The sequence below is a fragment of the Myotis lucifugus genome, unplaced genomic scaffold, assembly GCF_000147115.1.
Source record: "Myotis lucifugus unplaced genomic scaffold, Myoluc2.0 scaffold_10, whole genome shotgun sequence".
Classification (NCBI taxonomy): Eukaryota; Metazoa; Chordata; class Mammalia; order Chiroptera; family Vespertilionidae; genus Myotis; species Myotis lucifugus.
Window position 1 is genome coordinate 14,521,003 of NW_005871058.1, and position 22,325 is coordinate 14,543,327.

Here is a 22,325-nt window from a genome sequence, read left to right on the forward strand (position 1 = left end):
AATGAAAAATGAGATTAAGAGTAATGCTTGTAAAAATGCAAAGATACCTGCATGAGAGACAGTGCAGGCTACGTGACCCAGACTCGCTCAAGCTATCCTCTCTTTTGCACGACAGCGCTTATGCTGTGGCTTCCTTAAAAGAGCCCTTTCCAAAGTGTGGAGAAATAGAAGACATTCTGGAGATTGAGACAGTGTCAGAGAGCATGCGATTTCAAGGGAAATAGCCATTTGGACAAAGCTGCTCTGAATACCCATCACTATAAAGAAATGTGGCCATTTTTGGATTGGTTCTTGTTTTTCACAAATATGTTAATTCAACCAAATGAATGTTTTCATTCAAAATAGTCACCTTGGCAACACATGTATTACAAAACAGTAGTCATTGCTTAAAACAACTTTGGGATTGCTTTTATTCTTTGGGTATTATACAGAGCTAATAAATGTGACCTGTTTGCTGAGTTTTGGAACTGGCCTGTGCCAAGTTTGGTGAATAAATCCATGATTTAAGCAAATAATTTTTCTCTTTCTATCTCTGTCTGTCTCTTCTTACTTTCTTTCTTTTACAATTTATAATCAAACACGGAGAATCAATATAAACTAATGGGATTGATTTTCCTGTATGGTTTATAAAAATGATGCTGAAGGCATAAGAAAGAGTTTGAACAATGACAACATTATAAATAGAATCTCCCAAGGTGGCTATTCTGAAGGGTCCAATATTCAAGTACATTTGGTCATGTTTGTAAACACATAAACATATATGGACTATACATTGGACCACCAATCCACACCTGCCAAATACCCTAAGCCCTTGTCCTATATGGACAATGCAGTAAGCCACCAATCAGTGTGCGCCGAGTACACTAAGCCCCCCACCCCTTCCCATTCCGCCCCTCAAAAGGCGTGCCCACTCCTGCACGTGTTGCTGCTCTCCCCTTGCGAGACAGCCCGGCAGGTGCTTCTCCTCTAATAAAGCCTGTAGTCCTGGTTTTAGGCCTCTGTCTGATTTTTCAAATAGAATCTCCCAAGGTGGCTATTCTGAAGGGTCCAATATTCAAGTACATTTGGTTATGTTTGTAAACACATAAACACACACCGAGAGAGAGAGAGAGAGAGAGAGAGAGAGAGAGAGAGAGAAAGAGAGAGTGAGAGAGAGAGATTGTATGTATACAGATTGCAGTATTTTCAAGTGCCTTGGATGTATAAAAAAAGACCTTTATTTTATATAACTCAACTAAGTATATATTCAAAGACACCATTACTCCCTGTTTATAAACAACACAATCTAAGTCAGTTCTGAGTTTCCTTTATTTCTGGTTTAAACTCCATTAAGCTATAATTTCTCCCTTTTCCTGGGACTGATCTAAGCTGTAATGTTTTCACAGTCTCACAGCGATAGTGAAGAGATAGTATCTACTCCTTGGTCTTTGCTTGTCCTGCACTGGTTTCTCCTGAGATATACAATTCACCCATTTGGTCCTTCATGCTGCTTCCTGCTTCTGTGGCCTTTATCATGACTGCAAGGCACACCGGGGCACTTGTTCTCTCTCTCTCTCTCTCTCTCTCTCTCTCTCTCTCTCTCTCTCTCCACCCCCCCTCATACCCTCACTCCTTTCTCTTTTCAGAGGTAACTTCTGTAACCCAAAAAGGTAGGAACGAGGGGAAAGGTCAGTGTCTCCAAGTCTCCAGCATATCATTTCAAGAAATCTTAGGACCTCTGCCCCAGAAATCCCATGAAGCCATTTGGCCCCCCACTGCTGCCTTGCTTTAGTGGCACAAAAGAAAGGCCTATAAAGATATGCCTGGAATACAAGGATCCCTATGAATCTTGTTGATTGCTGACTGAATGGATGCAATCCATTCAGTTTCCCAGGGTTCCAGAAGGGAGTCTGTTGTCACTTTTTTTGCATTCTCCAAATCATTCAATAATTGTATTCTTTTTTACACTCTCTTTGAAACGAACCCTGGAAATGGGAGTAAAGAGAAAAGGATGCGGCCCCTTCTAAGAGACCTTGCAAGAATAATTCTAGATCTCCAAGGACTTCCTATATCAATGTATTCACTTGAGGAGGCTGCCAAATGTCCCACCTTGTTTGGTTAAATTATACCCATCTTTTAGGATTTAGATGAGACTTATTCCTTGATTCTTTCCTGGACTGTGTACCCCATGAGAAGTCCTTCCTGTCTTCATCACATTCGTATTATTAGGTATCAAACTTGGTATGTCATCAGTCAGTATATATCTTTGAAATAATTAATGTGACTGAATAATTGAACTATTTGAATCAGACTGTTTTGACATTTCAGAGGGTTACTGGTTTTTCTAGAGTTTCTTAGTTCAGTTATCTCAGAAGACAGGAAGTACGTAGTGTTTTAGGCATAGCTACATCTTTGCATATCTGAAGATAGGGGTTTAAGAGGGAAAGACTACTATTCCCAAGTAAATGTCCCTTTTACAGCCAAACAAAGGGGGATGATCTGGTTTTAGGATGTTATTTATTTAACTTTTCCAATAGTTGGTCTCCCCCCAAATATTTTTTGCACACATTTAAGGCCCTATTAGAGTGTTTTGGGACAATTGGAGATCTGACAAAGCCTGTAATCATATGTAAATTTTTAGTTTTATAACCAACAATCCATTTCTTAGAGTTCAGATTCCTCAGTGACCATAAACGACTTTGAAAGGAAAAATAATCCTCACCAACTAGTACAGGGAAATCTCCAAAGGACACTTTGCACAGTGAAGATTAGGAATGGCTGGTAAATCTTTAATGGGCAATTGGCTCCACTCTTCATGGGTTTATGAGAACATCTGCACCAAACTTAGTAAATTGAAATGTTCTGCATTCTGCTGAGAAGGGTCAACTTTTTCTTCTTTCTTCTCTTCCTCCTTTCCTGTTATCCTCCCTTTCTCCCTCCATTCTTTACTTTATTTTTTTAAATATATATATATATATTTTTTTTTTAAAAAAATATATTTTATTGATTTTTTACAGAGGAAAGGAGAGGGATAGAGAGTTAGAAACATCGATGAGAGAGAAACATCGACCAGCTGCCTCCTGCACACCTCCTACTGGGGATGTGCCCGCAACCAAGGTACATGCCCTTGACCGGAATCGAACCTGGGACCCTTCAGTCCGCAGGCCGACGCTCTTTCCACTGAGCCAAACCGGTTTGGCTTAAATATATATACTTTATTGATTTTTTTACAGAGAGGAAGGGAGAGGGATAGAGAGTTAGAAACATCGATCAGCTGCCTCCTGCATGCCCCCTACTGGGGATGTGCCCGCAACCAAGGTACATGCCCTTGACCGGAATCGAACCTGGGACCTTTCAGTCCCCAGGTCGATGCTCTATCCACTGAGCCAAACCGATTAGGGCATACTTTCTTTATTTTTACTTTCTCTATTATACTTCTAGCCCCCATGTCTTTAATCTAAAGATTTGCACATTTAAAGTAATTCTACTTATGATTGGCATGTGGGGGTAAGAAGAGTACTTATTTCCACCTTTTAAACCTCATCCATATCCAATTCAGCTATACATAGAAGCTAAATCTGGTTAGGAATGAAGAATAAAATCCAAGGAAGATACCAGTAGACTGGTATTTCCTCTGGACAGATGCCTTCCTTTTATCAGATACCAAAGGCAGAGAGTTACTACACATTCTCAGAGTCAAGACAAAAATTCATCATGTGCGTATAATATTTCCCCTTTATTACGTTGGGCTCAACACAATGTGGCAGTACAGCCAATAGGAAAGATGGGAATGAGAAGATGCTAGTCTTTTATTTTAGATTGGGGGCATACTATTTAGCTATAGTTTTGAAATCTGGAGCTTCTTTCACTAGGGCAAACATATAATTCAATATGGTTTTCATTTCCTATTTCCTTTCCCTTAGTTTTGACAGTGGATCTTCCAAACATTAGATGAAAAACAAAACAAAACTGAATTATCAAGAATCATCTATTAATGGGGAAGGGGGAGGGAGCAGGCTAGAAGGGGTCAATGGGGAATAAAGGGGACACGTATAATACTTTTGAAACATGAAAATTGAACTGGAATGCATGCTGTTCCCCTGGGCAGGGTACAATGATGGCTTCCTGGGTTCTTGTCCAGGTAGATTTGAAGAATGAAGTCACGGACAAAAGGTGGAGGAAAAGGTGGAAATTTATTGAGAAACAAGCACAGACTTCCACGTGGGGAGGGAGCGAGAGAGCCTCACTAAGTCCCTTATTTTCTAAGGTTTATAAAGGCTGCAGTTCTGTGTGTCTTGATATCCCCTCTGATTGGTCACTATAGCAGATCCAGAGCTCAAATCTCGAGTGAGGTTCCCCTCTTCTTCTCCCTTATTGTTTTTCTATTCCCTCTGGCCTTCCTCTTCCCTCTCTGAATGAGTGGCTTCCTTTCCTTTATTCTGTAAATATATAACTTCTGGCAGCTCCCTTATTCTGTGAATGTATACCTTCTGCCGCTCTACTATTCTGTGAATGTATACCTTTGGGCAGCTCCCAGCTTTGCAGCCCTGTGGTTCTCTCCCATGGACCCCCTAATTCCTAAAACTTCCTAAACCTGCCTATTTTATCCCTAAAAATTCTTTTCACTTTCAACAATAAAGATTTTTTTTTTTAAAAGAATCATCTGTTAAACATCCAATTGCATATGTCACTGACATACTGATAGCTTTCATAACAAGCACACCTTAAACAAAAGTTTTTGGTATGGAATATTTCAAAGATACACAAAAATAATGAGGATGGACCTAATCCCAACTTTAGTATTTATCCACTCATGGCCAAATTTGATTGATAAACTCTCACCACTTTCCATTACTCTAAATTATTTTGAAGCAAATAGATATCTCAGCATTGTATCTATCAGTATTTCTATATGAATAGCCAAAGGATAAGAATTCTTTTAAAACAATGTAACTACTATGCCATTATTACACCTAAAAATTAACAATAATTTCTTAATATTACCAAACATTGTCAGTGTTCAAATTTACTCCAGTGTTTTATAGTTTTAAGTATACAAGTATTTCATCTCCTTAGTAAGTTTATTCTTATTTTATTCTTTTTGTTGCTATTGTAAATGGGATTGTTTATCAATTTTATTTTTTTACTTGCTAATTTTGTAAGATAAACATTTACTAAATTTGTTTATTAGTTATAACAGTTTTTTATTGAGTCTTTGGGATTTTACATATATAAGATCTTGTCATCTGCAAACGAGGACAATTTTATTTCTTCCTTTCTCATTTGGATGCCATTTATTTCTTTATCTTTTCTACTAGTTATGGGTAGAATTTCTAATACTATGTTGAATAGAAGTGGTATATATTTAAAAAAATAAAAATAAAAAAATAAAAATATATTTTTATTTATTTCAAAGAGGAAGGGAGAGCGAGAGATAAAAAACATCAATGAGAGAGAATCATTGTTTAGCTGCCTCCTGCACACCCCACACTGGGAATCAAGCCCACAACCCAGGCATATGGCCTGACTGGGAATCAAATCGTGACCTCCTAGTTCATACGTCCATGCTCAACCACTGAGCCATGCTGCTGGGGTCCAACCCCAGCAGGTCCAGGGGTTCCCCATAGGTGTGGACGGAGTCGGCGAAGAATGAATGACATGGAAACTGGGTTCAGTTCATCAGCATAGCGAGGTTCTCCCTCCAGAATCTCCAGCGAAGTTCTGGTCAGGATCTCCAACCAAGTTCTGCTGCCATGTTCTCTCGCTAGGTTCTCCAGCCAGGTTCAGTCACCAGGTTCTTTTGCCATGTTCTGTCTAGGTTCTCCAGTGAAGTTCTGTAGCCAGGTTCTGTCCAGGATCTTTTGCCATGTTCTCTAGCTAGGTTCTGGTTAGGATCTGATGAGGATCTGATGAGGAGCTGATGAGGAGCTGATGAGGAGCTGATGACGATCTGGTGTTTATTGTCTTGTTACATCCGTATTTATACCAGCCGATTTTAATCCTGTCAATTTCTATTACAAAGGTTAGGGCGTTTCTTATCTCCATTCCAGGGAGTAAAGATTATGTAGCTTAACTACCCGCCTGGCACTTAATTAAGGGGTTGTATCCCCTCCCTAACCTCAGGGAAAGATCCCCACCTGGGGAAACAACCTTTCTCGGAGAGGTGACCTTGGTTAAAACACATGGCGCTAAAGGGAGCAAACATATTAAGAACAGTATGCTATATACGCCAGGTCCCCCAAAACATATGCTGTGCAGATGTTTCTTCTCTGCAGCAACTGTGTCAAGCAGCAAGGATGGACCGGCTCCCGGCACATTGCCACTCTTGTATCTTGTATATGTTCAGCATCTGTAAATCAATGCTCTCCTCTTTTAATGACTGGTTTAAGACTAGCTAGAAGACTGCCTAGCTATGCACAGCGAGCATAGCTATAAACTTAGTGGATAGAGTGCACACGGTGTCACGTGCCTTTCAGAACATCGCTGGCCTCTATAGTCAAGGAGATTTCAGCTGTCTCAAATGATGGTTTTGTGTTCCTTGTTGATCTGGCTAGCGAGCAGCGTCATTGGCGACGAGCTTCCCGAAGCGTCAACGAAATGAAAGGGCTGCATCAAAAGAGTCCATCAGAGCGGTGCTTAATGGTGATGTCAGTGTCCCGAGAGGAAATCAGCTGTGCCCTCTGAGTCCTCCGATATGGATAATACCGGGGAGGAGGAGGATGAGGCGGAGACGGAGGGTGGTGTGACATAAGGTCGGATTAGACGGTCTGGAATCCACACAGGTGAGTCTGCATCCTGTGGAAATATACAAGCATCTCCTCTCCCCCAGGTTAAAAGTACATCAGGTCCCTTCCAGGCTCCTATAAGTAAGTCTTTCCATTTGACAAAATAAGTGAGTTTCTGCTAAATGAAAGTTTCTTTTGCTGATTTACTCAGAGTCCTCAGACTTGGCTGAGAGAGTAGCTTCCACTTCTTGCTTTTCTACCATCTGTTGGGCCTCAGTTGTTAACTTCTTCAGCTGATCCTATGTTGGCACCTCAGTCCCTTGCATAGCCTTCCTTTTCTTCTTTTTTCCGCGTTTCTGTCATCGGGGCAACTCTAAGTCTTTGGAACGATGGGACAAGGAGCTCCTCTGGGTCCATTGTGGTGACGCACATAATGCATTCACTCAATCCAAAGCAGGCATTAAAAAGAAAAACCCCAAATGCTCTCTTGTATCCATTTTAAGAGTAGGATTGGCACTTTCTGCTATTACCTGAGTCCTGATCTATCACCCCAGGGAGAGCTTTCCAATCCTGCACTTTTCCGGGGTGGAAAGGCTGCAGTGGGGTTAAGGATAAGGCTCTTGGGCCTACCTTTTCCCATGCCTCTACATTTACCTTTCCGGCACCTTTCCTTCCTCAGAAAAGCATGGACATACTTCTTGTATAAAACATTCCATCTGACTGGGAGTAACCTTAACTCCTCTGCTAGCAAGCATATGTGTTAAAAGATCAATACAGAGTCTTTTCTTTAGACTCAGTATGGCACATCTTCTTAATCTAAGGATCAATACAGAGTCTTCTTTCTTTGGACTCAGTATGGCATATCTTCTCAATCTAAGTTCTGTACTATCCACCTTCTTACCCTACTTATCCTCTATAGGGGGGTCTGTAGCACCCTGGTGGAGTCCTATCCGTCCCGAGTGTGGGGGTTCTCAATGGGGGGGGGGGGGCTTTCCTAGGGGAATCCTGTTCCAGGGGTTCCCAAAGGTGTGGACGGAGTCGGCGAAGACTATTCACCCTCTTTCTACGGTGGAGTCCTATCCGTCCCGAGTGCAGGGGGATTTACCTAGGGGTCCCTGTTCGGGCGCCAGATGTTGGAGTCCAACCCCAACAGGTCCAGGGGTTCCCCATAGGTGTGGACGGAGTCGGCGAAGAATGAATGACATGGAAACTGGGTTCAGTTCATCAGCATAGCGAGGTTCTCCCTCCAGAATCTCCAGCGAAGTTCTGGTCAGGATCTCCAACCAAGTTCTGCTGCCATGTTCTCTCGCTAGGTTCTCCAGCCAGGTTCAGTCACCAGGTTCTTTTGCCATGTTCTGTCTAGGTTCTCCAGTGAAGTTCTGTAGCCAGGTTCTGTCCAGGATCTTTTGCCATGTTCTCTAGCTAGGTTCTGGTTAGGATCTGATGAGGATCTGATGAGGAGCTGATGAGGAGCTGATGAGGAGCTGATGACGATCTGGTGTTTATTGTCTTGTTACATCCGTATTTATACCAGCCGATTTTAATCCTGTCAATTTCTATTACAAAGGTTAGGGCGTTTCTTATCTCCATTCCAGGGAGTAAAGATTATGTAGCTTAACTACCCGCCTGGCACTTAATTAAGGGGTTGTATCCCCTCCCTAACCTCAGGGAAAGATCCCCACCTGGGGAAACAACCTTTCTCGGAGAGGTGACCTTGGTTAAAACACATGGCGCTAAAGGGAGCAAACATATTAAGAACAGTATGCTATATATGCCAGGTCCCCCAAAACATATGCTGTGCAGATGTTTCTTCTCTGCAGCAACTGTGTCAAGCAGCAAGGATGGACCGGCTCCCGGCACCATGCCAGCCAGGCTCCTTGTCTTGTTCTTGATCTTAGAGGAAAAGCTTTCAGTTTTTCACCACTGAGTTAGTGTTAGCTGTGGGCTTTCATATATTGCCTTTATTGTGTTGAGAACTTTTTTCATGGAAGAGTGTTAAATTTGTCACATGCTTTCTCTCCATCCATTGAGATAACCATTGACTTTTATCCTTTATTTTGTTAATGTGGTGTATCAAATTAATTCATTTTCATATATTGAGCTATCCTTGCACTCCAGGGATAAATCCCATTTGGTTTTAGTGATTCTTTTAATGTACTGCTGGATTAGGTTTGCTAGTATTTTGTTGAGGATTTTTTGCATCTATATTCATGTGTCCATACAATCCTATCAGCATTTCCAATGTACAACAAAGAAGACCAGTGCTGAGAAGTGTTCTCTGAGTAAAAGATTGTATGGCCACATGAATTTAAAAAACTCTGAGTAGCAAATACACTTTTTAGTGATTCCCAATGTACATAATAAAGTTTCTGAGAAGTCCTAAACAACCATACTAAATTGTTAGTTAAATCCAGTATTTGACTATGAACACTTTTCTTTTTCCTAATAATTCTTTGGAGAATCCAAACTCTACTAAGTTAGATTTAGAGTTAGAAGTACTGGAAGCATCACCAGTTAAATAGACATGTATCTATGGACAAGTTGCCTCACCTCTGTGGGCACAAATTTCCTCATTTATAAAATAAAAATTTGGCTAGATGTTCCTTAAAGTCTGTTTTATGTATAAATGCTTTATGACTCTGAAGATAATAGTAATTTGAAGATCATAGTGTTAGTGAAAATTGTATGAAATGATTAAATGCACAGTGGAAATTCAGTAAATGGTTTCTTCCTTTTATCCTGCCTTTGAATCCCTTTATATTTTCCCCCTTTTCCCCATTCACAGTACTGTCATCCTAACTCAGACCTCATTATCTCTTACCAATATTCACTTCCAGATCATCACCAACCTGGGCTAACTCTAATCTAGTCCCTACCGATTTATCCTCTACTGTTTTGAGTGAGTATTGTATTTGAAACATGTCTGTCATATTATTCTGCCCTTGAATTATGTGCTCCAAACAACTGCTCTAGTCGAAGGTCCAAATGACTTGCAGTTCTCAGAATAAGCTGTGTTCTTTCACACTTTGCTGTTTTGCTTATGTTACATCACTTATGCTACCATTAGGTACTGGAAATGCTCTTGCCACTGCCCTTTGTTTGTCTAACAGATATCTGTTCCTCTTTAAAAAAATGCCACAGCAACATTTCTGGTCCCAAGTGAATTTCTAGCATCTCGCCCCTTCTCCTGAAGAGATGGAGCCTATTTCCTGCCTCTGTAGGTCTACAGTACTTTCTGATTGGCTCAGCAAATAGAATACAGAAGTGATGCCGTGTAGCCCCTGAGGCTAGGCCATAAAAGGCAATAGGGTTTCTGCCTGATTTCTTTCTTTCTTGGAGGATACTAGCCACCAAGCTCCAAAGAAGCCCCAAATAGCCCTTGTAGAGAGTCACATGAAGAAGCCCATATGGAGAGGCACAGAGGTTCTTAGCCAATAGCCAGCATCAACTATTGGCCGGAACTCTCTCTCTTGCTATATATGTATATGCTACATGTATATGTATGTAGAATCCAAATATGTGGAGACATAGAGATCCACAAAAATCTCTGTTTTTGTAGATCACAAATCCTCTATAACCTTGTGGTCATGTGTAGGAAATAAGGATGCTGGAGTAAAAGATGTCCTCAATGAGGCAAGTAGAGAGGAAAGTATCCTTTAAGATGGACTTACTCATTAATATGAAAAACCATTTACAATTTAGCATAAATTAGAAGTGAAAGCTGGAAGGAGAGAAATCCTTGGATTTTTTCCACCTGCTCATCTAGCCAGTGAACTTCATGGACAGTTATGCATTCAAGCTTCTTTGTCATGTAAGCCCTCTCTGTGCTGCATATGGCGATCTGAGCTGGCCGTCTGGGATGTGACTCCTGCTTCAAGAGTAATAATAAAGTTTCTAGCACTCTCTGTGGCTGTGGGAAGCAGACTGTTGTTGAAGTGTTATTATTAATGAAAATTACTGCTGGACAGCTTGAACTAGAGGATAATTTATTCTCCGTGAACTTCTAATTGCAGTAAAATGGTTCATTCACAGCCACACTTGTCCATCTTGTTTGTTCCTGTCGTTCAGGCATGGTTGGCTGTAATGAATTAAGGCAGAACTGCACAAGCTGCACCAGAAACAGAAGTCCGCATTTCTGGAGACACTGTGGCAACTGGTCAGAGAGGTTTAACTCATAAAAGAGAGGCTTGGGAAATGGTAAAACACATTCCAGCATGCTCATGGGGTCATAATCCATTCGTATGAAACGAGGCACCTACTGTGCGCAATGCAGTATGTCAAAATGGGAAGTCAGTGTTTCCAGATGACCTCTCACTGCTCTCGCTTATGAAGCTCACACTTTCTTTCCACATTTCTGATAGAGAGGTCTTTCCCTTATTTTTAAAATTTAGCATATTCTTTCCACTCTATCATCTTGCTTCAAGAGATTGCTTTGGGAAAATGAAAATTGTCCATGATGATAAAATGTATATTTTCTTAGTAGTATCTTTGATGTTACAGTGTCTTCCTCCTGATTTTTGCCACATTTCATCCTCACATTGATTCCATTTTCCTCCATCTTTTATGCCTGGCAGAATTGTTCCTCGCTCTTTGCATAAATGTCACTAAATGTGCTCCTAACTTGCTGCTACCACAGTAATAGGCACTTGTCATAGGCTATTGACTCATTACTGTATTTATATGAGGTTTGGTCACTTGTGGTTTAGCAGGCTTAAGAAACAACCTGATTCCCAGCCAGTAAATGGATTCAAACCTGTCTAAGATGGATGATAGATTAGGGTTTGGGTGCTGTCATTATTTAATACTTAGTACAGTCTCTGAGTGGACTAGTGACAGTGTATCACCTTGGAATGTGATCTTGGATGTCAAATAGCATCCATTCTAGACAACCTTAGTGGGACACACAGCGAGAGAGAGAGAGAGAGAGAGAGAGAGAGAGAGAGAGAGAGAGAGAGAAAGAAATAGGCAGAGAGATACAGAGAGACCACATCTTGTCATCACAATCCATGATGATCTTTGACAGTTTTGCACTCACTGGTGAACAGGCCTGGAGGAATTCCAGGGGATGCCTGTGTAGATGCTAAGGAGGTGGAGAGCCTAGTTGGCCTCAGATTCCCATCTTGATCCAAGGATGACTTTTATTTGAGGAAAAGATGGTTTACATTGTGATTTAAAGAGCACTAAAAAAGTACCCATACAACCATTCTTAGATGTACTCACTCCCACAGAACCAGAAATTCTGCCTTTAGAGTCATACCTTTGAGTTTAAGCAGAAGACAGTAATTATCCACAAAAGGGGAGGGCACACTATAGAGGTATTAAGAATCGCTATTGTTTCAATCCAGCAGTTACTGGATGGAAGGAGTTGTATTCTTGTTTGTTGGGACAGAAAAAGACTGAAATCCCCCCTGAGAATATTATCAGTATACTAGAGGCCCGGTGCATGACATTCGTGCACTGGGGGGTGTGGGGGTCCCTCAGCCCGACCTGCACCCTCTCCAATCTGGGAGCCCTCAGGGGAGCCCTCTTCAGTTCGGGAGTTTCTGTCTGTCTTTGCAATCATATGAGCGAATTGTCTGAGACCCCAACTCAGTTTGGTTTGTTGCTCACAGAATAATAGAGGCATTTTCTTTTCTTTGCTTCATTGGTGGAGATTTCCTAGAAGTTTTAGGATATCTTCCCTTTAATTTTTCCTAGACACTCTGATTTTACTTATGTCTCTCACCTTTGCTTTCCCTCCATTCCCCCACCTCAATAGTAACTTGCTCCAGGCTCACTTTGCTCTAGTGTCTAGGAGATCCATCTGCCACCAGAACTACGATTCCCAGCATTCCTGGTGCTCCCCGCGCTCTGGGCTTCTGCTTCTAGTCCTGGGGCTGCCACCAGAACTCAGAATTCCTAGTGCTCCCCGCGCTCTTGGTTTTCCCTTCCTGCTCTGTCTTTGTTCCATGGCCTCCCACTCTGCCAAGTCCTCCAAGCCTTCAGGCTCCCTCTCTGCTCTCCGTCTGGCGGCTTGGGGAGCCAAGTTCCCTGAGCTGCTCCACTCTCCACCAGCTCTCCCACCCTGCTCTCTGCCCAGTGGCTTGGGGGCCGTGGCTCCCTCGGTCGCTGGGAGTGACCGAGGGAGCCATGCCCCCCAAGCCTCCAGCTCTCCAGCTCTGCTCTCCACCCAGTGGCTTGGGGGAGTGACCGAGGGAGCCACGTCCCCCCAAGATGCCAGCTCTCCTGCTCTGCTCTCTGCCTGGCACCTGTGTATGCAAATTAACCTGCCATCTTTGTTGGGTTAATTTGCATACTCACTCCTGATTGGCTGGTGAGCATAGTGGGGGACAGTCAATTTACATGTTTCTCTTTTATTATATAGGATTATAGACAATAGCTGTACTAGAAGCAATTATGTAGAAAGGGCTAGCCCCTGGATTTGGTAGCCAGACTCTTGGTCAAAATATTTACTTTGTCCATAGTGCTCATATAATCTTTGAAAACTGCTCATTGCTGGACTGGTTCAAGTAATAACGCTAAAGTTCTGTTCTCATAGAACAAGGAAACCTGACTGTTTTCAGAAGGAGTAATTCTCCTTCCTTCAATTTGTGAATCACACAATATTAACAGGAAACTTTTGGGAATCATGAGCTGTTTTTTTGTGTGTTTTTTTTTTTTTTGTGATACCATTAATCTGATAGTCAATAAAACACTTTCAGAAACCAAGAGAATTAGAGGTTGGTCAGGGAGGAATGAATGCTATAAATCAAGATTACCTGAAGGGGATATGAGAGATAAGGGATTAAGCCAAGTAAAGAGATAGCAAGGGGAAATATCCAAGAGCTTGGACAGATTTACCAATTTCTAGAAGTAGATTTCCGAGTGCTTTTCAAAAAAAATAAAATAAAAATAACTCTGATGAAACATTTTCATATAATAAGAAATGGTTTTCTTAATTTTGTGTACAGGCTCAATATAGGGACTTCTGGCTGCATTGGACTGCAGTGTTACAAGAAAAAAAGAGGAGAGAGATGTCCCTGTCAGAAGCAGATGGGGTCAGACCTGTGCTCTGCAGGTCACAGACAACGATCCCAAATCCCCTGCCTTTCAGGTCTCGGCCATGGACAGAAATAGAGCACAGAAGGCGCTTATTAGGGAAGGCTTCATTTCCCCAATCTTTTCCAAGTGAAAAATAGAGCAAATGAGTGGCTGGGTGCAGACCCTTGGCACCGAGTGCCTGGGAGTAAATGGAACACTACAGGGACACAGAACCTTGCCCGCCACTGATCATATTACCAGGGAAGTACAGTACAGACCCAGCAGGCTTCTGCAAACAACGCATCCCTTTAAGTTAATTGGTGTTATAGAGAAGCTGAAATGCTCGGCTTATTTACAAAGCTACAGATTTATGTAAAGCAAAACCAATTACACTTAATGCCTAAACTATTCCAGGTGCTCAATGATAATGTTGCTAGGCACTAGAGGAGAAACTGCTGTTTGGATGCATCCCGTTCCGAATGGGAGCATGTGTAGTTACTGCAATTTAGCTAATCACGAGTGTCAACCTCAATGTGAGAATTCTAAGCTCTTTGGGTGTTTGCTTTGGGTCCACTTTATAATTCTGTAGATCTCTTTTCATCTCGAAGGACGAGTGAAAGCAGAATGAGCACTTTTTTTTTCTGTCATGATGTAGAAATTAAGAGAGGAAGGCACATTTTGGGGGAACAAACAACAAAAAAAGACCCTTTTTCTAATGATGAGAGAGACTGTTCGAGCTTCTCACGTGTACTAAGGTGAGGTGTTTACTAGTAAAGTTGTCTTGATCTTTTGGGTGTTCATTAAATTCAAGTTGCAAACTTGGCATTTAACCCTCTGGAACAAAGAAAGCGTCTATGGCCTATCAGGGGTTGGCCTCACTGTTTTGTCAGAGAACAAATGCTAGAAGATGACTGGAAGAAATTATAGGGCAAGAATTGATGTCCGTAAGAGCTAGGTGTTTTTTCCCCCCACTTGTCCCTAAAACAAGCCAACGAACAAAATATTGTTTGAATAAGAGAAACACCTGGTGCTTTACAGCTGCTCTTTTGCAATAAAAAATGCATATCATTCCTAATCAAGATGAATAAATTTTTTATTCTACAGATCTAAAATAATTTAGGTATACACAAGGGAGGGCGCTTAATTGCAGAATCATTTGCAATCGGCTGATAAACCCGCCTATCCTATCCAACATGAACTGTCCTAGAAGGCAGTGGTGCTTACTCAAGCTTTGGGGAACTTAACAAATAATTCAGGTGTGTTTGTTTAAACCACTGATTCTTGGAAAAAGATTGGGGTTAAGGCAGTCTGTGGTAGGGGCCAGAAGGTTCTCCTTAATCAGGTGGTCTTCAATCAAAATTGGACATGCACTGCTACAAAGATATGGGGTAGTAGTTTTATTTACTTTTTTAGAAAACGAGTTTTCACATATTTTTGCCTATATAGGAAAAATCTCTTTTGGAAGACATCTTTCTGAATGTGTTTGAATTGGTAGCAATGGTGACTCAAAGATGTCATTTGGGTTAGGGGATCCTGTAAGCATCTCTGTTTGATTTGACCTGTTGTTCTCCTCTCAGCACTCATTTAACCTTCCTTAATTTTTTTCTTTCCTTTAAGCTCAGTGTTTGTACCACTTACATTTATTTTATAACTTCTTCAGCATGTGGGTATCTGCTCTTTGTTAAAATTCTTTAGTTTAGTAACATTGCGTTTCAATTCTGAGAAAATTTCCTTAGTTCACATCTTGATAGTGTAACATCAAGATCCACTATAGTCAAATCACATGTAGATTTAGTATTTGCTCAGACATAGTATACAATCACAATGCCTGGCATATAATAAATGCTCAATAAATATATTAAAAGGAAGAATATAACTAACATACTGTTATTTTGATTTTAATGGCACATTTACTAAACTCCAAAAAATACCACATATGTTGCTTTTAATGGCTGAACCATTGTAAAAAGTTGTGAAATATTATGATGTATGGGAAACTGTCTTTTTTTTTTTTTAAATATATTTTATTGATTTTTTACAGAGAGGAAGGGAGAGAAACAGACAATAAATATATTAAAAGGAAGAATATAACTAACATACTGTTATTTTGATTTTAATGGCACATTTACTAAACTCCAAAAAATACCACATATGTTGCTTTTAATGGCTGAACCATTGTAAAAAGTTGTGAAATATTATGATGTATGGGAAACTGTCATTTTGTTGTTGTATTCACTTAGACTTTGAAATTACTGTATTCTAATGGATAGCATATGAAAGCAAAATCATACTAATTTATTAGAGTCATAATTAGTCTTTGTAAATGTACACAAATAGTATTCATAAAGGCACTCCATACATATCAGCTCAAACTAAAATGCATAAAGTGTTCAGCTGAGGAAAACAATGAATACTTTGCTCATAAGACAGGTGGAGTCAAATATAGTTTCATAGGGCTGTCTCCCAGAGATCAATACTGGAAGAAAATTCCCGTGTACTGCCATAAAATTTCAGAGACTTTTCATGGAGGAGAAGTGTTTCTTCAAGATGACTTCCACTGATATTCCCGGTGTTAAAATGATTTAGATTACAATATCTAAAAAAGAAAGAAAGAAGGCTTTTTTTAGGACCAGATGTAGATGACTTGATAAATCATTTGCGTTCCTCCTGTGCTGTGTACCTTTTATTACGGGGCCATAGATACTGGCACAACAGTGATGATTATTTAAGAGCACTGCTCGCCAAAAAGTCTTTTATAACCAAGGAAAGGAGGTTTAGTGCATATGAAGGTGTCTCATAAGGACCTTTAGGTGGCGCTCTTTCGCAACATGCAGTGAGTCTGACAGTGAGAAAGTGAAGTGTGAAACCCTGTCACCTTTACAGATTTGGAGGCAGCCAGGTTGACGAGAAAGGTTCATCAGATGCACTGGGGATTTGTAAAGTTGGTGCTGAGACTATGTGGAAAACATCATTGTTGAAGAAGAAATCCATGAATATATTTCTAGAATGTGTGCCTTCTTCCTTGATCCAAGAAAGACCTGGCTTTCCTGGGTGTCTTCAAAGTGCCAAGTGCCATGCTCGGGTACTAACTATACTCACCCCAACTTACTGAATTCTCACGACAGCCCTGGAAAGATGGAATCATCCCATTTCACAGGTATGGAAACTGAGGTTCTAAGAGGTGAGATAACTTGCTTAGGGTTCATAGGAATAGTAGTTGGCAGAGTCTGGATTTGGAATCAGAACTCATTACTACTTGGAGTCATGGCCTTTTCCTTCTATGTCATGCTGCCTCTAAAGACAAACTATTTTCTTAAACACTTTTGAGTAAGCCTCAGGAGGATAGGAATCTAAGACTGCTTTATTCACTGCTTTGTCCTAGTGCCTTGACCAGTGCCTGGTACATAGCAAATGCCCGATATATATTTATTGAATAAACAAGTGAATATGGATTATAAGTCCAATTTTATCAATAACATATAAATTTCTGGGATCAGACATCTATTTTTCGACTTGTGAAGGTTTCCAAAGCTGATTTCACCTTCTTTTCCTTCCTAATATGTTGCTAAAAATAACTGTAAGAGAAGAATATTCATAGTCATTTATATCTGACTTATGTCACTTTCAGTTGTTATAGGTTATACACAAAAGATCACTGGCATCATTGACAAAATAAGTGCAGTGATAGATATAAACTTAATAAGATGTGTTTAAACACATATAATAAAAGCCTAATATACAAATCAACTGAATGGCAGATGATTGGTCGCTATGACGCACACCGACCACCAGGGGGGAAGATGCTCAACACAGGAGCTGCCCCCTGGTGGTCAGTGCACACTCAGCCAGAAGCCAGGCACAGCGGCGGTGGCGGGAGCTTCTCCCACCTCCACAGCAGCACTAAGGATGTTCGACTGACGGCTTAGGCCTCCTCCCCGCGGGCCTAAGCCGTCAGTTGGACATCCCCTGAGGGCTCCTGGACTGTGAGAGGGTGCAGGCCAGTGCTGAGGGACCCCCCCCCCCCCAGAGTGCACGAATTTCATGCACTGGGCCTCTAGTTGATTATAAAACAAACACCATTTTGCCACCTCCCCTGGAAACATCTATAACACCTTTTAATGTTAGCATCCAGTGAGGGATATGTATTTATGTTAAGTACTACAGAGATGTTTATCTAATACTTTTCAGCAAGAAGAAGAGATTTTTTTTTCTGCCTACTTATTTCATCTACAACCTGGAGAGCCTCAGGTATGACATATCACTATTTCTCTATTTCAGATTTATTTGAGGAGACTCTACACAAAGTCAGGGAGCTCTTGTTTTTTGTTTGTTTATTATTGTTTTTTGCTTTTGTTGTTGTTGTTGTTTGTACAAATTAAAGGTAAGTTTGGCCTGACATTTATGGGGAATTCATAACTGTGATATCTCAGTGACCCTGACAAGATTTGGATGGATTTCGGACTTACGCCAGGATGGCATCACACTGGATCCTTATGCAAAGTGGTAGGGGTGCCCTCTGATGCTAACACAGACCTAATGACACCTGTATATTGATGAGGATGCTGTTTCATAATTATCCACTGTCCTCAAAATCTTGGGGGAAAAGAATAGGTCAGGACTTTCCTGTTCTTGATAGATGTGCCATTGCTGTTATCTGGCTCTGAACACCTTTGGGTTTGGTAAAAATTGAATTGTGATTGGATGTGTATTGTGATCAAACACTATCTGACTCATAAATAATGTTTCCACAATACTGTCCCTGAGACACCTGTGTTTTCTCCTGTTTCTTTGCATACTTGTTGTTTGTTAGCATTTGACAATAAAAATCAGTATAGAAATAAATCAGAGTCATGCACTCCTCCCTGAGGTCACTGATATTCCCACCTTAACTTCCATTCAGTTTCTTGCCTAGATCTTCTGAGTTGGTCCATTTTATCCCAATGGGCAACACATACCCAAGACAATATGTACCTTTGCTCTAAGAGTTGGTTCTAGCTATTTAATCTCTGTAGGCAAGTTTTCCAGACTCTTTTCTTCTAATATGTGACACTCATTCTTTCCCTTTGGAGTGGCTGATTAACAGATGATGGTGGTTATAGTCACTTTAATGGAAGGGACTGGTTTCCTATCTACCTACCAGAGTGAAGGGGTAGAGAGAGAGAGAGAGAGAGAGAGAGAGAGAGAGAGAGAGAGAGATAATATGAATTTGTTGTTCCACTTAGTTATTCATTCATTGGTTGACTCTGATAGGGGATTGAATCTGCAACCTTGGCATGTTGAGATGATGCTCTAACCAACCAAGTTACCTGGCCAGGGCTCTTACTTTAGTTTTTTATGTACAGTGTAACAGGAGGTGGTAGATATAAAATGAGGTTATCTGTGTGTATCTAGCATGCTGACTAAGACACAGGAATGCTCAACACATGGAAAATTATTTTTTTCTCCTTGCTTGTTTTATCCTCTCTTTTTTTTCCTTCCCTTAAAAAGTATGCATTAAAAGAGAAAAGAGATGAAGAAGATTTAGTAAGAATCAAATTCTTTCTAAATAAACCCTATATTATCATTTAGTTCGTTCTCACCTTTGGTTCCTCTAATCTCTGGTGTTCTGTACATTTTTATTTTTGCCTCCTCTGAATCCCACTTCTTTATAGTAACTCATTTGCTTGACAACCAAAGAGAAAGAATCACGCATATTTTAATTTGAGCACTGGATGTTAGCTTCATGTAGACTGGTGCTTTGCTTTTTTCAATTCTATTTTTCTAGTTTCTGGAACAGTGCTTAGTAAGTTGGTTGAATGAATGGATGAATAAATAAGTGAGTGAGTACCTCCCTGAGCTAATGGTCTCTGGTCCCAGTGCCAGTTCTACCTGAACTCAGCTCAGAATCATGGTTATCTTGGCCACACCTCAGCATGAGTCTAGAAGAATAAAAAGGAGGAAAAGGGGAGCATAAAGCAGAGCATGAGGCCATTATTAATATTACTAACTTTCTGAGTACTTACTCATCCTTACAACTTTACAATTGCTATTCTTATTGTTTCCATTTTATAAAAGAAAAAACTGAGGTTTAGCAAAGTTAAACAGCTTGCTGAAGTTAGTACAGCTAAGTTGTGGGATTGAATTTAACTGGGCTGACCCTAGAGATTGCCTATTCAACTACTCCAAAACAGACAAGAGTCAAATCTTACAGTGGGAGAAAAAGTAAAAATTGAGAAATAGTACAGCCTTGTGAGAATCAGCAGATGGGCATCAGTCATGTGTTTGGAGCCAATGGATGGAGGGGAAAGGGGCCTTGCTTCAGCTTCCGTTTTTGTTGCTGAGTCTATTTTTACTACAAAGCTGAGGACATTCTTGCTGGGTCCTTTTGCAAGACTGATTTTCTTATTTTATTTTTAATTTCAGAATGAAATAGGCATTTTAGGGAAATCATACATTGTGGAGGGTCAATTTGATAACATAAACTGTGGAAGGAAAGGAATGATGAAACTCATGTAGCCATTCAGATTTTTTTCATTTGATTTTTGCCTCTTTATTTTATTTTTATTAAATATATTGGGGTGACATAGGTTAAGAAAATTATCTAAGTTTCAAGTATACAATTCTATGATACATCCTCTGTATGATTTGGCCATTAATCCTGCCTCTCTCTTATACTGGACCATATGCTCCATGAGAGCAGGATTATAGGTGGCACTCTGCATAATTGACTAACTGACTTTGTATTTTTCTAGTTGACCACAGTACCTATCACATGACTGATGTTCCAAAGGAAACTTATTAGATGGGTAAAAGGATGCTTTAGGCAAGGGAGAAGTGATAATGGTTGGGATAAACACGATTAAATGGATAAGTGAATGGAGGGAAGTGAGGAAAACAAAGATCTGTTTTGTTCCCACTATGTGGCAGATATTATGCTTGACCCTTTATAAGAATTTATCTCCCTAAGGCCCATAAGAGGTCATTATTATTGTCTTTATTTTTACATGTGTAGGAACAGGAGAGAGAGAGAGAGAGAGAGAGAGAGAGAGAGAGAGAGAGAGAGAGAGACACGCACGCACTGGCAATGGATGAATGGTAGATGAAACCTATTAAGCCAATGAAGGGTCTCAGGTGACTGGCTAAATGATTTTTCCCAGTTTGTTATTGACCTTGAAATGGTCACTGCTGATTCAAAGGCCTGAATGGAATCGGAATCTTAAGCATCATTAGATTTCTAGTTATTTATTTAATGATACTTGCTTTTAATGATAATGATTCATTCTCTTTTATTACCAATATAGTTATTTCTAATTCTAAAGTAGTACTATGTAATGGAGGAAGAAAGTTTGCTTTAGAATATCTTGTAGAGTGAACTAAAGAACTTTTTATTATAAGGATTGATGAAAAAAGTGAATTCTAAATGGGACATTTCTGGCTCTGAATAATCTGTTAGATTTCTCTAATATGCTAATTTGTCCAGTCATGGCATACAGGATTCCTGTTGGCTCAGTGATGGTTCCCAGGTCAATATTTCACGAACTCAGAAATTTTCCATCTTATCACGCACATACTTACCTTTGTGAAATACTCCAGAATCCCAGGACGTTCAACAACGTTAATGATGCCAAGAAGAAGAAGAAGCTCTCTAAATTGCCTTTGTCTAATGCGTTTGGAAACCAATTGCCTGTTTGGAATAAGTGTAATTGTTATTCAACAGCAGAGTTGTAAGTTTCTGTGAATATTTTATCATTCCACGATTCATAGAGCTTTATTCGCTTCAATAATACCTACAAAGCAAAAAAGCTCATCTGAAACTCATTGTCAAAATTTATTTAATTCTGTAAATAACAGTAAAATGACAAGCAAAGCACCCAAGGTCAGAAAAACCTAATTTACATAACACAGTGTAGGTGCCAGAAGAACTGGGCTGTAAAGGTAACCCTGATTATCCTATTAATTTGCAGGAACCATGTTTGTCTTATTCCTGTCTAGTATGTAGAATGGTGGCTGGCATGTAGGGATTGTTTAGTAAATATACATTAAATGAATGAAAAATATTTGCCATGACCAGGTAGTCTGCTGCATATGCTAATTGTAAGGTTATCAAGATGATATGTATAGATGCCAGATGTTACATTATTTTGACAACTTAGATAAATCTAGTGTTATCTTATTATAATTACTTGCAATCTGGTTGTCAGGAAGACATTTTCTTGAACTGATAATTAATTCCTTCAATTTAATACTTCTACATACTTCCTTTTGATCAAACTGGTGATGGTTACATTAAATTTACATTAAATATGTAAATATAAAATTATTTAGGATTCAAGGTAATTGTTTTTATTTTGCTCCTAAATTTTGACCTTTGCTTTGGATCTTTGCTATAACTCTCTCTCTCATTCCATATCCAAATCTCTATCTATCTCTATCTCTATATCTCTATATCTATCGCTATCTCTGTCCTTCTATCTCTATCTTTCTATCTCTATTATCTCTATCTCTATCTATACCTATATAATCTGTTTACATCTATGTCAATATCTCTATCTGTGTATCATCTCTTTCTCTACAGTTTTTCTTCAGTGAGTTTGAGATATTATTTAATACATTGTATGAAAT

The 22,325-nt window shown here is 40.0% G+C and overlaps 1 protein-coding gene across 1 annotated transcript in view; it reads right to left on the reverse strand.

Annotated features, from left to right (window-relative positions):
* Positions 1–16,172: 16,172 nt before the first annotated feature.
* Positions 16,173–22,325, reverse strand: part of SLC15A5 (solute carrier family 15 member 5) — a 76,068-nt gene continuing 69,915 nt past the window's right edge. The window contains exons 8-9 of the mRNA XM_006084293.3: positions 21,279–21,387; positions 16,173–16,320 (exon numbers count right to left, since the gene is read on the reverse strand). Coding sequence (XP_006084355.1) covers positions 16,173–16,320; positions 21,279–21,387 — 257 coding nt within the window. The remainder of the gene's footprint in view (positions 16,321–21,278; positions 21,388–22,325) is intronic.